Source organism: Sinocyclocheilus rhinocerous, unplaced genomic scaffold (assembly GCF_001515625.1).
Source record: "Sinocyclocheilus rhinocerous isolate Xijiao unplaced genomic scaffold, SAMN03320098_v1.1 scaffold2387, whole genome shotgun sequence".
NCBI lineage: Eukaryota > Metazoa > Chordata > Actinopteri > Cypriniformes > Cyprinidae > Sinocyclocheilus > Sinocyclocheilus rhinocerous.
In genome coordinates, this window is record NW_015625677.1 from 43,127 (window position 1) to 60,586 (window position 17,460).

Below are 17,460 nucleotides of genomic sequence, written 5' to 3' on the forward strand. Positions count from 1 at the left end.
TCAATTCGTTTTTTTTTTTTTTTTTATAAATATAAACATTTAAATGGTGGCTGTCATAAAACAATTTGATTTATTCAAATAAATTAAACACTGAAGAACAGTAAAACTTATAATGAATATGTTATATGGTGCATATATTTAGCAAAATACCCCTCTCTACAGTTTATTTTTCTATCTGACTAAAGAGTTTATGGTCACCGAATACGTTTTTTCTGAGGTAAATGTGACGTTAACATGACATTGTTTACAAGCCATTATTGACATCTTTGCGTGGCTGAAACACTGATTGAGCAATTACATGAGACAGGATACGGATTGTAAAGTTGTACTCTTTCTTTTAACTTACCTTCGGATGTTTAGTCATGTTTATTTTGTGCTGAAACTGGTATTAATGTGGAGGAGATGATCAGTTCACGTGCGCCTCGCACTGCTGCGTCTGTTGAACTGAGGTGCTACAGCGATCTGTCACTTCACATTAAACACCTGTTTACTTTCACCTGTTAATTTTTTGCTCTGTGGTACATCACCTTTAATTTAATAGCATTACAGTACTGAGCCGCTGTAATGGAGCAGCTCTAATCACACATTTTGCTGTAATAATGCAGGGAACCACTCATAATAAATCTTTCAGAAATATAAGTAGCGTTTTTTCATCTGAAACGTGCTGAGATTTATATTCCAAAGCAACTAATACAGAAACACTCATGAAGCAAGCAAAACATGCGCAACACGTGCACGTATTTTTATTGGTGCAGAATGAGAGGGACAAGTACAGTACAGCCAAGCGCATTTACACTGGCTGATAGTTTCACTTTCACCATAAAGTTGTGCATGCTTAAGGTTGAAAATAAATGTTGTTTATAGTGAATGCCCCTATAAATGTTGTTTTATAGTTACGATTTAGATTTTAAAAATCCAAATGATGCGCTTGCTAAGCGAGCGAACATCAAAGATCACGCAACAGAAGTGCACTCTCTCCCTACCATTAAGTAACATAACTTGTGCATTGTTTTACTTACTTTGTTTTTGACATATCCGACCGAACTACAAACTTTCCAGTGATGTCTGTGAGAAGGGGATATTAACTGGACAAGTTTGCGCACTCAATCCACTCAGCGTGCTTTGCTTATCAGCTCGCGCACATCAGCTATACAGGCGTTAATACTGAATGTTTACATTAATTGCGTAGACATCCTTAATCTCTAATAATAACTCCATTCTGCTATCTGTTGTTCTATTGTCTGTGCTTCTTTGTCTGAATACGGCACTTATCACATGCTGTGTGGTATCAGCGTTTTGTATCTAGGCATTTTGGCTAGGCAGTGAATCAAACATCTTTATGAATGGATCACTGAATGACTCATGATTGACTCATTGACTCACGATTCGTTAAAAAATGCTAAATCATCCAGTAACGAAACACTGCTGTGTGCTGCTCGGATATTATAGAATGATTATTACTTGTTTATTGAATGAATAAAATCAATGTCAAATTTGCAATCGTGCTGATATTCAGGAAACGGCACTCTCTTGGTCGTCTCATGTTGCTTAACTAGGCTACATTATGTTATAAATATAAAAACTCAATTTTTTACCATAGTATGTTTGTTCTGTGAGTTTCTGTGTCTGTGCTGTTGTGCTCATTAGTTTTGATTTCTTCACGAGATTCTCTCACACACAGATAGGCTGCGCTAGTCTCAACTGGTGGTTACTGTCAATACATTATTCTTTATCAATCGTCATTTACAACAAATATAATAAAATCAGAATCATTAAATGGCAATTTGCACCGACCGGAGACAATTACCAAAATGGTTCTGCGCGTGTATCACATCAATGTACATATTTTGCAATAGCAAATTAAAAAGTTAATTATGAAGGCGCTATATTCAAAATAAACTGGTCATTTTTTTCTTTAAATGTTGTTTTATAGTTACGATTTAGATTTTAAAAATCCAAATGATGCGCTTGCTAAGCGAGCGAACATCAAAGATCACGCAACAGAAGTGCACTCTCTCCCTACCATTAAGTAACATAACTTGTGCATTGTTTTACTTACTTTGTTTTTGACATATCCGACCGAACTACAAACTTTCCAGTGATGTCTGTGAGAAGGGGATATTAACTGGACAAGTTTGCGCACTCAATCCACTCAGCGTGCTTTGCTTATCAGCTCGCGCACATCAGCTATACAGGCGTTAATACTGAATGTTTACATTAATTGCGTAGACATCCTTAATCTCTAATAATAACTCCATTCTGCTATCTGTTGTTCTATTGTCTGTGCTTCTTTGTCTGAATACGGCACTTATCACATGCTGTGTGGTATCAGCGTTTTGTATCTAGGCATTTTGGCTAGGCAGTGAATCAAACATCTTTATGAATGGATCACTGAATGACTCATGATTGACTCATTGACTCACGATTCGTTAAAAAATGCTAAATCATCCAGTAACGAAACACTGCTGTGTGCTGCTCGGATATTATAGAATGATTATTACTTGTTTATTGAATGAATAAAATCAATGTCAAATTTGCAATCGTGCTGATATTCAGGAAACGGCACTCTCTTGGTCGTCTCATGTTGCTTAACTAGGCTACATTATGTTATAAATATAAAAACTCAATTTTTTACCATAGTATGTTTGTTCTGTGAGTTTCTGTGTCTGTGCTGTTGTGCTCATTAGTTTTGATTTCTTCACGAGATTCTCTCACACACAGATAGGCTGCGCTAGTCTCAACTGGTGGTTACTGTCAATACATTATTCTTTATCAATCGTCATTTACAACAAATATAATAAAATCAGAATCATTAAATGGCAATTTGCACCGACCGGAGACAATTACCAAAATGGTTCTGCGCGTGTATCACATCAATGTACATATTTTGCAATAGCAAATTAAAAAGTTAATTATGAAGGCGCTATATTCAAAATAAACTGGTCATTTTTTTCTTCTAAGCCATCTAAAATTTTTAATGCCTGACTTTTAATGCTATTTAAAGGGATAGTGCACCTAAAAATTTAATGCTATTTAAAATGACAGTTCACCATTAATTACTCACCCTCATATCATTCCAAACCCGTAAGACCTTCATTCATCTTCAGAACACAAATTAAGATATTTTTGATGAAATCCGAGAGCTCTCTGACTTTCCATTTTGGAGAGTATCACAATGCATGCGCTTTCCATTAAATGTAAAGAACACATGCTGCTGCTTACGTTGAACACGTTGAACATGCTGTACCCTTGTTTTCGCGTCGAGAACAGCATGCGCATGCATTGTTTTACAGTTGAACCACTGATGTCACATGGACAATTTTCCTGATGTCCTTGATACGGTTCTGGACCTGGGAACATTTCAGATGTGTCTGTCTATGGAGGGTCAGACAGCTCTCGGATTTCATCACAAATATCTTAATTTGTGTTCCGAAGGTCTTGTGAACGAAGGTCTTACAGGTTTGGAAAGACATGAGGGTGAGTAATGACAGAATTTTTCTTTTTGGGTGAACTATCCCTTTAAGGCCTTCATTTTCACAAAATCCATTTAATGACTTTTAATGCTTTTTAATGCCCCGCAATCAAGATGGTCTATACAGGTGATGGCGCACATAGGCGGGCCAGACAGTCCACACAAAGGACATTTAATCTTGTTTATTGAGGACACTATGTGGGAGGTCCTAACAGTTGTCCCACAGACAGAACTTTGGGTTAAGATTCCTTGAAGACAGACCAGCTAACATAAATGTTGAAGAACTGTTATACTACTATCATGAATAAATTCTTCTTCCTGCAAGAACTCTAGTCAAGCTTACTTATTTTATGTATTAGAGAAATTTAGTAAATTGGTGAGGTACCGAAATGACTGCTCAGCCAAATACAGCAAAATCTCATTTATCAGCAACACTGTACATCAATGCAAAAGGAAAAGTGCCCATTTTAGATAATGTAACTGCTCACCATTTTAATCGCCTTTCTTGTAGTTAGTTTAAGTGGTTCTACAGTGTAAAAATTATTACACAAACATTCCAATAAATAATTTAATTACACTCTTAAAGACAACACCTACTTGCAATTAAGTGAAATTTTATCATTTAAATGAAACATTAATTCTATGAAAAAAAGGTAACTTTGCCTTATGCTTTACTATAACAACAGCATTAGAACATCTATGAAGAGCTTCTATGAAAGCAGACCTTCTCCTGGTGTCGCTGCTCCATTTCTACCAGTTGACTCTGATGTTCCATATCCATGGCAGACATGAGCTTGCGCTCATCACACAATATCTTCTGCATATCCAGCAGATTGGCCTTTTCCTGCTTCAGCTCACTCTCCAGCTTGGCATTAGCCGCCTTGGAGGCTACAACCTGAAACAGGTGCACAGAAATTAGTCAACCTTATTACACGACAGTACAAAACAAATAGCTCCATAAAATAAACCAATAATGTGTTCTATGTGAATGGTAGCAAGTCTACCTCAGACATACTGTGACTGACAGACTGATAACAATTTAACAAAATTGAAGCTTATCTGAATAATTTAATTTTTTTGTTAAACTTTTGGAATCAATTGACATTCCTATTTTTACACTTCTGGCATAGTGTGTTCATCAAACTGCAAATTACTGAAACTCCCATTTAAAAAAAAAAGCAGTAAAAAGCCCCAGGAAGCCATGGTTTACAGTGATTTTACAGCTAAGCGGTTTTAAAAATCACTAAACCATGGCTTCAAGAGGCTTACTGCTTTTATAAAATGGATACTTCATAAGAGAAGGTTTTATAAAAAATAAAAAAAACAGCAACAAGAATGGTTGCCAAGCAATACACAGACAGAAAAGCAATATACTGATGTAAGGTTACAGTTGTGTTTATAGCAAATTGTATGTCTCTTTGAATGAGGCTAGGCTAAACATAATCAAGGACTGGCACTATGCGTATTATAAATAAGTATATAATCTGTTGTAATATGTCTCAGAGTGAAGTGTGGCACCGGTGCATCTTCAGCATTATCAGCATCTCCAAGTGGCTCGTTTAATTTTATTTATTTATTAATTATTTTTCATTTAAATTTAATGCACATTTGAGAACACAAAGGCCCAATCCCATTTCTACCCCCTAGCCCTTCCCCTTTCCCCTACCCCTCTGTTTTGCGCGTTCACGTTAAGGGGTAGGGGTGTCTCGATTCTCTTTTGGTTGGAGGGGTAGGGGAAGGGCCAGATAGCCCTTCAAACAAAGATTTTTCGGGACCACACTTCAAACGAAGGGGTATGAATTATCTCAGTGTAAACCGGCTACAGCAGCAACATGACTGCCCGAGCGAACAAAAAGAACCATGTAAGCATTATTGGCATTAATAAAGATTTTAATGAAAAGTAATCATTTGTTTTATTTTACATTACATTTATTTATTTAGCAGATGCTTTTATCCAAAGCGACTTACAAATGAGGACAATGAAAGCAATTAAAATCAACAAAAGAGCAATGATATGCAAGTGCTATAACAAGTCTCAGTTAGCTTAACGCAGTACACGTATCAAGGTTTTTTTTTGTAATTATACAATAAATAAAAAGAAAACAGATAGAATAGAAAAGAGCAAGCTAGTGTTAGAGGCCTTTTTTGCTTTTGTTAATTGTATAATAAATAAAAAGAAAACAAATAGATAGAATACAAAAAGATTAGAAAAGCTAGTGTTAGTTTTTTTTCTTAAGAAAACAAGCAGTAAATAGAGTGCAAGTCTAAAAGGGACAAGTTTTTTTTAAGAATAGAATTAGAATAGAGTGCGCTGGAGTTAGAGGGTCAAATAAAGATGGAAGAGATGTGTTTTTAGCCGATTCTTGAAGATGGCTAAGGACTCAGCTGCTCGGATTGAGTTGGGCAGGTCATTCCACCAGGACGGAACATTTAATTTAAAAGTCTGTGAAAGTGATTTTGTGCCTCTTTGGGATGGCACCCTGAGGCACCCCAGTAGTTAGATGTTGCGACTTGGACACCTCACCTCTCCAAGATACCTTGAAGGACCTATCTGAAAGGTAAGACTCAAACCACTGGAGTGCGGTTCCTGAGATGCCCTTTGCCAATAAGGTTGACAGGAGGATCTGGTGGTTAACCATGTCAAAAGCAGCAGACAGATCCAGCAAGATAAGTATTGAAAATTTGGAATCTGCTCTTGCCAGTCTTAGGGTTTCAACGACAGAGCAAGGCAGTCTCGGTTAAATGTCCACTTCTGAAACCAGACTGATTGCTGTCGAGGAGGTTGTTCTGTGTGAGAAAGGCAGAGACTTTGTTGAGCACAGCTCGTTCAAGTGTTTTTGCAATGAAAGGAATGGAAACCCTAACGGTCTGTAGTTCTCTAAAAAAGATCAGAATCAGAATCAGAATCAGAATGAGCTTTATTGCCAGGTATGTGTCCAAGATGGGTTAAGGGTGGGTTTCTTAAGTAGTGGGTAGTGTTAATTTTGTCAGCTATTTTCAATTTTAGTCTTAGACCCATGTTAAATGTCCTTGTTAGTTTTTATCATATTTAGTCAACCTTATCCTATTTAGTTTTAGTCAAGTTTTAGTCGACAAAGTCTCAACATTTTAGCCTAGTTTTAGAAAAGAAAACTTGACATTTTAGCAATAAGATTATTATTAATTAACCGTACAGCAGTATTAATTTTGGCAGCCATTCTTAATTTAGTCTTAGTCTTACTCAAATGTACATTTTAGATATCATATTTAGTCAACCTCGTCCTGTTTTTGTTTAGTCAAATTTAAGTCAATGAAATGTATGAGCATTTTAGTCAGGTTTTAGTCAAGTTTTCGTCATGCTGTATAATGGTTAAACTAACCAAAAAAATGTTTTTGCTCAAAATTATAATCGTAATGTTTGTTGTCATTTGAGAAATTTACTTTTGCATTTCAGCGAAAACGGCTAAAACAAACTAAAAATATTATAACGGTGAAATTCCAAGTAATTCCACTAAATCCAAATGGCAATAGCCCATTTCTCTATTAAAACAACAGCGGTTGAGTAAGTGCATTTATTCAGCAACCACAATCGCAAACAATACAGTCAAGATCTCATGACAGAACACAGACCGGGTTGAATTACACTTATTTTAATCGCTAAACTCCAGCTTGTTAGTCGTGTTTTCAGATAATTGGTGGCTGCACTTCCGCAATGAGCAGTGAGCGTGTGCGCATGGTTGCCAGATTGCTTAAAATAAGCAAAATGTCAGAAAATGTTTCCTTATAACAGCGAAGCTCTGATTCAGGGATTTGAACATTTGATATCTGACAACCGCACTCATGAAAGCTCGCGTAGTAGAGGCATGTAGAGCAGTCCGCAGTAACATTGTCTCCTTTTTTTTTGTGATGAAAATAAAAAGAAGATTTTGGTAAAGTTTTTATCTTTTTGAATACATTTTAGTCTCGTCTTATTTCGTCAACGAAATTGCATGTTAATATAGTCTTAGTTATCGTTTATTGACCTTATTGACGTCTTCTCTTAGTCATGGGAAAAAAGCTTGTCAACGAACATGTTTCGTCGTACTTTTCTTTAACGAAATTAACACTAGGGTTATACGAGCCTGTCTAAATGCTGAAGGAAAAACACCAGTGTGAAGGGATGTGTTAATGATGTGAGTGCAGGTACAACTGCAGGAGATATGGCTTGAAGGAGATGAGATGGAATAGGATCAAGCGGACAAGTAGTAGGATGATTAGAAAGGATGAGTTTGGAGACTTCTGCCTCAGAGAGTGAAGAGAAGGATGTGAATGAGTGTATGTTTGCTGGTAAGATGAGCTTGACAGATTGTGGTGTGGAAAAATGTGCACTGATGGTTTTAATTTTATTAATGAAGAACATGGCAAAGTCGTGTTTTATGTTACATTCAATCGTGTGTTCATATTTACGGTCATGTTATTCAAAGAAATGTTTGCCAAAAATTGCAAAAATTTGCTAACGTCATATTACAGACTACACGATAGTGCCACAACATATTTTCATGTCTGATCAGGGTGATAACCACCATTGACATTGAGGGGGGTTAGTCCCCCCAATAATTAGAATTCACTTAATTTTTTCTCAAATACCTATTGCCAATTCGAGAGAGAGAGAGCTTCTGTGCGTATCTCTTTACAATGAGTGAGTTTACTTCAAAGACAGTGATTTTATCCCCTCGTTGCTGGAAAATATAACGTAGCGATTCAGTATTTAAACTGTGTGTATATTGTAGGAGTTAGACGACGTATGATCACGTGTAACGGTATAGTAGTGGTGTCCCAATTCTTAGGGGAATATTTTCACCCTTACCCCTTGACACCGTTTCAATTGACAAGGGAGAGGGGTAGGCGGAGGGGGAAGGGGTATAAAATATAATTGGGATTGGGCCAAAGTGTGTCACTATGGCACTTATGTTGCATTTTCACATTCGCATAATTTCCAACATTTTTCATGGACGGATGATTGCAGTATTTTAGTATCAAGATTTGTAATGAGACACAAACCTATTTTCACAGAAACAGCAGTTTTCCATGGCCATAAGTCATGACTTGACAAAAACGTTTCAATGTAATAGGCAGTGGTGTTGCCAAGATATTGCTACAGCTTTAAAGGGGTCATATGATGCGATTTCATTTTTTCCTTTCTCTTTGGAGTGTTACAAGCTCTTGGTGCATAAAGAAGATCTGTAAATTTGCAAAGACTAAAGTCTCAAATCCAAAGAGATATTCTTTATAAAAGTTAAGAGTCAGCCACACCCCCCTAAAACGGCTCGTTCGAACACGCCCCCACATATCTACCTCACTATGTGGGAAGATTTGCATAACACCGCGATGCTGAGTTTCTCGAAAATGGTTTGAGATTTAACATTTTTGGATTTTTACAAAAAGATTAACTTTTTGTTGGCTTAGTCTGATGATGATCTGTGTGAAATTTGATTTGGTTCATTTTTTTACATGACTCAAAATGGCAGACAGACAAAACAGTTGAATGTTGAAAAAATACCAAGGAATTTTGTAGAACTGAATGAATATAAAGAGGTGAGATTGCTATCACGTCTTGTTTGTCATGACAGGTACAAAGTTATACTTTGGAGTGCTCTTCACCAAATTCGTTGATGTGCTATATGAGAATGGTTTGATCTATCAAAAATAACTATTCACCAGGATGGTCTCACAACGATCTGAGAAAATCGGAGCAACAATCAAGGTATTAGAGGAAAAAAATAATTCAAAGTTTTCAAAGTGATTCAAAATGGCCGAACAGCAAGTTCAGCCGACCATGTCATAATTGGTTTTACTGTTCTCTGTACAACCCAAGGAACATATCAAGACCAGTATCATGACAGCAGGCAAAGTTACTAGTTTTATAAATTGTTATATATTCTGGTCACAAGGTGACACTGTCCCAAAACATTTGAAATAACTTTAAGGCATTATGTTGAAGACGCGTACCAAGTTTCGTAACAACGCATAAAAAAATAGCATTTTGTGACAAAATTCAAAATGGCTGATGGACAAAATAGCAGACATTGCATGCTGGCACCAAATCCAAAGATAACTTCTGAATAGTTAAAATAAAATTATTAATAATAATAATAACAACAACAAAAGATATTCAGAGCCTTGCGAAAGTATTCGTACCCCTTAATTTTTTTCACATTTTATTTATTCACATTTAACTGCTTTAAATTAATTTGCACCACATAAATTGAAACTCCATACACCACAATGACAAAGCAAAAAACAGATCTGTGACAACTTTGCAAATTTATTAAAATAAAAAATCTGAAATAAGTACACTGCATAAGTATTCATACCCTTAACTCAGTACTTAGGCCTAATCCCAATTCTTTTTTTATACCCCTTCCCCTTGAAACAGAGTGTCAAGGGGTAGGGGTGAAAATATTCCCCTAAGAAATGGGACACCACTACTATACTGTTACACGTCATCATACATCGTCTAACTCCTACAATACACACACCTATACTGGTGCTGGTGTGCATTAGAGCCTTTAATTAACATTCTCACACACACACACACACACACACACACACACACACAGAGAGGAGATCGCACAGCTCACATCCAGGAGCAAAGAAACTTGTCAACGCTGCCCCGCGACTTTTATTAATAACATGGTTTAAATACTGAATCGCTACATTATATTTTCCAGCAACAAGAGGATAAAAGCTGTTTTTTGAAGTAAACTCACTCATTGTAAAGAGACACACAGACACATGTACACACAATTTATCTCTCTCTCCCTCAAATTAGCCATATTTCAGAAAAAGGTTTAGCGATTTCAAATTATTGGGGGGACTAGCCCCCTCAATGTCTACATTACATTTACATTTATTCATTTAGCAGATGCTTTTATCCAAACTGACTTACAATTGAGGAATACAATAAACAATTCATCATAAAGAGGCAAATAAACACAAGAAGTGCTTGCAATACAAAGTTTCAGGCATTGTTCAGATTAGTACAAGCTAGACAGGGAGAGATTAAGGAAAGAGAAAGCAAAGTTTTTTTTTTTTTTTTAAGATGAAGTCAAATGGTGACAAAAGTTTTCAGAACGATTCAGCATTCCGGATTGGGGTGGGAAGTTCATTCCACCAGCCAGGAACGGTAAATGAAAAAGTTCTGTAAAGTGATTTTGTGCCTCACGATGTCTATGGTGGTTATCTCCCTGATCAGATGAAAATGTTGCGGAACTATCGTGCAGTCAGTAATGATTTAGTAAGCAAACTTTAGCGATTTTATTTGCAAACATTTCTTTGAACAACATGATCGTAAATATGAACACATGATTGAATGTAACATAAAACAAATGATTACTTTTCATTAAAATCTTTATTAATAACAAAAATTCTTATTTTTGTGTCTTTTTTGTTCGCTTGGGCAGCCATGTTGCCGCTGTAGCCAGATTATGCTGAGATAATTCTCATACCCCTTCGTTTGAAGTGTGGTCCCGAAAAATCTTCATTTGATAAGCTATTTGGCTTTTCCCCCTACCCATCCAACCAAAAGAGAATCGAGACACCCCTACCCCTTCACGTGAGTAGGGGTAAGGGGTAGAAATGGGATTGGGCCTTAGTAGAAGCACCTTTACAACCTCAAGTCTTTTTGGGTATGATGCGACAAGCTTTGCACATCTGCATTTGGAAATGATCTACTCATCCCTTCACCGTTCATGCTATGTCAGGTTGGATGCGGGCAAACAGACATTTTCAGGTTTCAGGTTCTGGCTGAGCCACAAAGACATTCAAAGAGTTGTCCATAAGCCACTCTTGCACTGTCTTAGTGTGCGTTTAGGTTCATAGTCCTGTTGGAAGGTAAACATTCTGCCCAGTCTGAGGTTCTGAATGTTCTGGACTAGGTTTTCATTAAGTCTATCTCTATATTTTGCTGCATTGAACAAAATATAGCAAAGACTTTGATGAGTCCTCAGTCCCTGCTGCTAAAAAAAAAAAACCCACAGCAAGAGGCAGGTACCACCACATATTACTGTTGAGATAGTACTGTGCAGGCGATGAGCAGTGCCTGGTTTGCTCCATTCACAATACTTGGTATATCAGACCGAAGAATCTTGTTTCTTACTGTCTGAGAGTCCTTTAGGTGCTTTTTTGCAAATTCCAAGAAGGTTTTCATGTGTCTTCACTGAGAGGATTGAGTCTGGCCACACTGCCATAAAGCCCAGATCAGTGGAGTGTGTTGCAGTGATGTTTGTCCTTCTGTAAGTGACCATCAGCTTCTTGGTCATCACTCTAACCCAGGGGTGTCAAATTCAATTCCTGGAGGGCCACAGCCCTGTAGAGTTTAGCTCCAACCCTAATTAAACACACCTGACCCAGCTAATCATGCCCTTTCAGGGCTGTACGTTAACTTTTTTTTCACATAGCACTGGTGCTACAGAGGTTGAAAGTTTTGTAGCACAGGCCAAAAAGTTGTATCACAAGTATAAAACGTCTGTTATCATGTCTGAAAACAAACACATGGAGTTCATCACTTAAACAGGCACTGATGTTCCATACAGAGCACAAAAAATTGTGACCCATGCGTACAGACTTTTTTTCCTGGAGAGAGAAAAGTAATGAAGCAAACAACGATTTTAAACTGTTTTCATTTCATCATATTCATTTACATTAAATATTCCACTCTCATTAATGGAGAGAAGCTCTGAAATTGCATAAAGTCATTACGCAGAAGTTAAACCAAAATTATATGAATTTAGACATAGCCTATTTGTAGTGGATGCGCTTGATTACTTTTCCTGTGGTATGTTATGTTTTAATGACAGCGAGGAGTGCTATAGGTGCACAATAATTTATCTTTAAACTAAACTGCACATCTCATGTTATGAGAAAACATTTTTAGCGAGAACAATGATCAATGATATCATTGTTATCACTTCGATATTGTGGCGGGCACTTCTGGATTTGGTGGAACGGTCTATTGTCCGGTTTGAATAGGACCAATGATAATAGCATACTGTACATCCGCAGCTGCACGTAGGTGTTGATCCACAACATTATGAAAAATACCACTGTATTTGAAGGATACAACTTGAAGAAAACGTTAAGATTTGCACGTTTCCTTTTTAAAATACTTTGTCAGTGACGCGCAGAGTCAGATAATTGTATTTACACTGCAATAAATATAGGTCTATATTTTTCCACTAAAAATAACTAAAAGATGTTGACCTTATCGGCAAAACTGCATTAATTTAATTTAATTTGAATTTTTTAAAAATAATTGAAATATTATTTGGCCAGTGAAAATTAATGAGATCAACTCTATTCTAAATTATTTTTCTGAGAACTATTTTAAACAATTTTTTTAATAGATATTTTGATATATTTATCCTATTATATTAACAGAATAGATAGATGATATATTAACAAGGATACTGGATGATTTTTAGTAATAAAAATTAATGTGTATGACACAAATGGCATTTATAGTCCGTATCTCATATTTCCTTAATGTCTTGTACCTTTGAAGGTGTTAAACATGGTGTCACGTGGATGGGAATATGCATGGAAATGATATGCAGATGAGGTTATGCATAGTAAAACTAGGCGTTATAAGCTTCATATATGGTGATTTCGGGGAGGAGTCGGGGTGGAGATGCACGTACGCACAATCTTCCCCTGACTGGGATTTATAAAGGGATTTTTGCGCAGGTTCTGGCATACGCATGGTTTTATAAATCTGAAAACTTTTGTGCATACGCAAAATCTAGCTTTTGTGCCTACGTACACTTTTAGGATGAAATCTATTGAGAGTTTTCTAAATGAGACCCCTGGTTGTTTCAAACTTCTTCCATTAAGAATAATGCAAGCTACATGCTTCTGTGAACCTTCAAACTAGCAGTTTTTTTCTAACCTTTTCTGAGGGGTATGGATACTTTCACAAGGCACTGTAGCAGCAAGCAGCAATTACCGGGTATCATGCGCTTTACGACCTTTATCGATTCTATGGGTTTAGGCCGACCCTATGGAAGAATATTCCAGACTATTTTCAAAAGAACTTGCAAATTGTATTTTTTAATTGCATTTTCCATATGTGCGAACAAACAGAAAACCCAGGCCTCCTTATATTCTTTGGTACCTTACACAATAAATAAGTCTGTCGTTTTCACCCCAAATGCAGCGACTATACCCTGCTACAAGCGAAAGCTCAACAGTACGCACAATAGGTCGATATTCACTATTAACCAAACGCTTTTCACCTGTCTTGAGATCTCTGTGTTTAGCCTCCGATTGATGCACATGAGCAAACAGACAGTGCAATTCTATACCTATTACTGTATATTTTATTCCTGTCTTTTAATTCATAATGGAGAGTGTTGCGCCTGCCTCAATATCTTTTAGTATTTGCACTTCAACTGTTGCACATAAGCACATAAACAGACAGTGCAAATCTACACTTATTTACCTATTTGCCACCTTATCTTATATTTTATTCCTGACTTATAACGCCTAAGCATCGCACCTGCCGATCTCTCACTGTTTACACTCCGATTGATGCACGCGACACAAAATGCTTCTACTCTTATGTCACTTCACCAGTCAGACCTACTGTAGAGGTGCAGCTGTCATAGAACATGCCACAGCCAAGATGAGTTAACTTAATATTAAAAATCACGTGATTCAATTACAGTGTCCAGTGGCTGTGAACAGTGAGAGAACTTAAGGCAGGTGCAGTGTGCACTTCATAACGGATTAAAACAGTTGAATAAAATATAAGGTAAGGTGTAAAAAGTATAGATTTGCACTGTCTCTTTGTTGATGTGTGAGTGATGTTGAGGCAGGTGAAAAGAGTCCTCTGCTGCCATCGACTGGTTATAATGGTAATATTATGTCACTTTCATTTTAAAAGTGCCTGTTTTCCACCAGAAATCTCCACTAAAGGCACATTTTCCATGTTAACCCTATTAAGCATGCCTACACACAGGCACACATACACTCACCGGCCACTTTATTAGGTACACCTGTTCAATTGCTTGGTAACACAAATTGCTAATCAGCCAATCACATGGCAGCAACTCAATGCATTTAGGCATCTAGATGCTTTTTTGTTGTACATATAGATATTTTAACCCTCTGGGATCTGATGGGTTTTGGGGCCCTGGAGAAGTTTTGACATTCCCTGACATTTGAATTTTTTTTCAATATCTTAAACATATAAATCGCTAAAGTCTGATTACACTGTAATCAGCACAAACTGTGCTACAATAATATGTGAGCAGCATGAATGTACATGATTGTGTTTTTGAAAAAACAGCGTTTATGCGTGGTAAGTAAAAAAACAAACTTTCAAGTCACTGAAATAAGATCATAAAACACATACACAGCATTTAAGACTTTTGAGAACTGGATGTGGTAGTCTACAGTTTTTGCTCCAAAATGATGTGAAAATCATGATGTGTTCACTCATTCACAGAAAAAAATATATTGATTTAACTTTTGTAAGACATGATTTGTGTTAGAAAGGACGTATGTGAGGGAGTGACAATGGCCATGAATATTTAGTGAATCACACCTGAGAGACAAAGGGGCCCTCCCCTAATGGGCCATAAGTGAGTAATGTGTCAGTGAAGCAGGTAACAAAGAATGTGAGGAGAGTAAATGGGTGTTTTGATTATTTATATTTTATTTACAACACAGTATAATCAAAATATACACAGAGAAGGGCAAGGACACATGATTGAACATACTGATCTAAACACTGAGACTTGAACAGTAACACACCTTTGTGCCAAACATTCTTAGACTCTAACGGGCCAGTTGCATAAACATAGATACTATGTTAAGACTGTCTTAAGAACTAGTTTGACCAACTAGCAGTTGGCCAAGAGATAATAAGTCTCACTTTTCTGATTAAAATTGGGCCAATCTACATTTTTGTAACTGACCTTAAACAGTTATGTCCAGTCTACATGAAAACAAATTAGATGGCTAAATTTTTAAGACTAGTCTAAGCAGTTTATGCAGCCGGCCCCATATGTTGTAAACACTCTTACTACTTTTATATATATATATCTATCTATCTTGTGGTTTTATATTTTATAGAACATTAAAAAAAAAAAAAACATCCTGGCGTTGTAAGATATTTAGATGCAATGAAATGACACATTGTTGACAAATCAAATCAATTATGACAAATCAAATGTTTCACTTGATTTCATACATGTAGTCATGAATTATAGTTTGGGAAAAGTCTAACAAGTAAAATGTGTACAAGTTATGTCACAATAATGCAATAACTAAGTAATCTTACTCATCAGAATGATCTCCTCCTCTGGATCAAGCCGCGCGTCACATCATGTTCTTCTTCTGAGGTAAATCCTGGGTTATTCCTCTTAGCGCATCTTCTTCCAAAAACAAAAAATAGCCGAGATGAACTTGAATCTTTGTTTATGCAGGTGATGTGGACGTTTACATGTCCATGCGTCTCACGTGGTCGATTGTCATATCAAAAGCGCGATCGGCTCGTAGGCGTGATCACATTGGAGATAATGAATTTAGACGGGAAAAACTGGAGCGAATATTTGTTTTCGACGTGACTTACTTCACTTAAAAGTAGACATTTCAAGCTTTCTATGCATATATTTCTCATGTCTGTGAGGCAAGTATTCACTGAGATTCAGGTTGTTCTAATTTACGTGTCTATGAAAAAAGGTGACAGAGACTGAGACGGCAGAGAGCGCACCCTGTTTGTTTTCTTTATTTTGCAGAAGCACGTTGTTATGTTGTTATTATAAATATACACAAAAGAAGACCCTTTGCAGTTTCAAATGATACCTTACTCTTATCTGTACGATCAAAAATGATGGAGCACTTTTAGTTATTTTCATGATCATCAAGAAAAAACTAGACAGACGGGCTTCGACCCCCGAGGGTTAAATAATAAGCAACAAAATGCTTACCCCAAATCTTCTCTATATAACACCACTTTCAGGTTTCACAAACGTTGTTGTAGATAGATATTTGAAATAAATGATAGTTTAAAAAAGGCTTACTATAGTCACCTGTTTATAGCACCATTTTCAGGTTGTGTTCAGGTGTTAATGTGATATAATTGCAAAAACTGATACATCAGTACAAATTAAGATTTGTAAATTTATTATGATTTTATAATGTCTAAATATAAATCCAGACAATGCCTATTAGTGTCTATTAATAAAAACAATGCCTATTAGTGCATACGATGAGTGGACCTCTGCTGCCATCTAGTGGTTATAATGGCAATTTTTAGGGAATTGACCATAGGAATTTAGTAATTTTTCACCTTTTTAACTGTTATAAAAGTAACTATTGCCCAACATCCATAAAATTGTGTGTGCCTGTTTAGAGTCATGTCACACATGCTTACATAATTTGAAGAAGATATGAGCATTTGTTGAGGTGTAACAGGTGTGAGGTGTAGCCTCATTTTTAAACCTGTGTTACCTGTGGTGAGGTGTAACCACATTTTTAAATGACCCTATTATAGCCATCCAAACACTAAAATTCAATTTAATTTTTTTGACTTAGGAGTCCAGACTAGGCCTGTAACGATAACTTTTTGTTGTGCGATATATTGCCCCAGAAATAATTGCGATAAGCAAGCACCTCATGTCTACACCACGTTATGTACAAGAAGCTGCAAAAGACACAGGCGCAAATGGAATGCACAAAACATAGTGACATTATTTTTTAAGTAAATATAATGGGCGATATATTGCGTCACCAAAAATTATTGCGGTCATGTACATATATTGCGCGATAAGTCGATATATTGATATATTGATTATTGCGACAGGCCTAGTCCAGACTACACAGTACATTTACTACACTGGTTTTGTTGTGATTGATCAAAAATCGAGGACTAGTTCGCAAAAGTATTCTTTTTAACCCTCTATAATAAATATAGCTATAAGCTGCAATCATCAGGATGGTCCATGTGGATGATACAATTTAAATGT

General features: G+C 36.5%; 1 protein-coding gene across 1 annotated transcript in view; it reads right to left on the minus strand.

The window, feature by feature from the left end:
• The window catches only part of LOC107705946 (chromosome-associated kinesin KIF4-like), a 121,050-nt gene that overhangs the window by 16,978 nt on the left and 86,612 nt on the right, over positions 1-17,460 (minus strand). Inside the window, exon 18 of the mRNA XM_016509485.1 lies at positions 4,197-4,367. Coding sequence (XP_016364971.1) covers positions 4,197-4,367 — 171 coding nt within the window. The remainder of the gene's footprint in view (positions 1-4,196; positions 4,368-17,460) is intronic.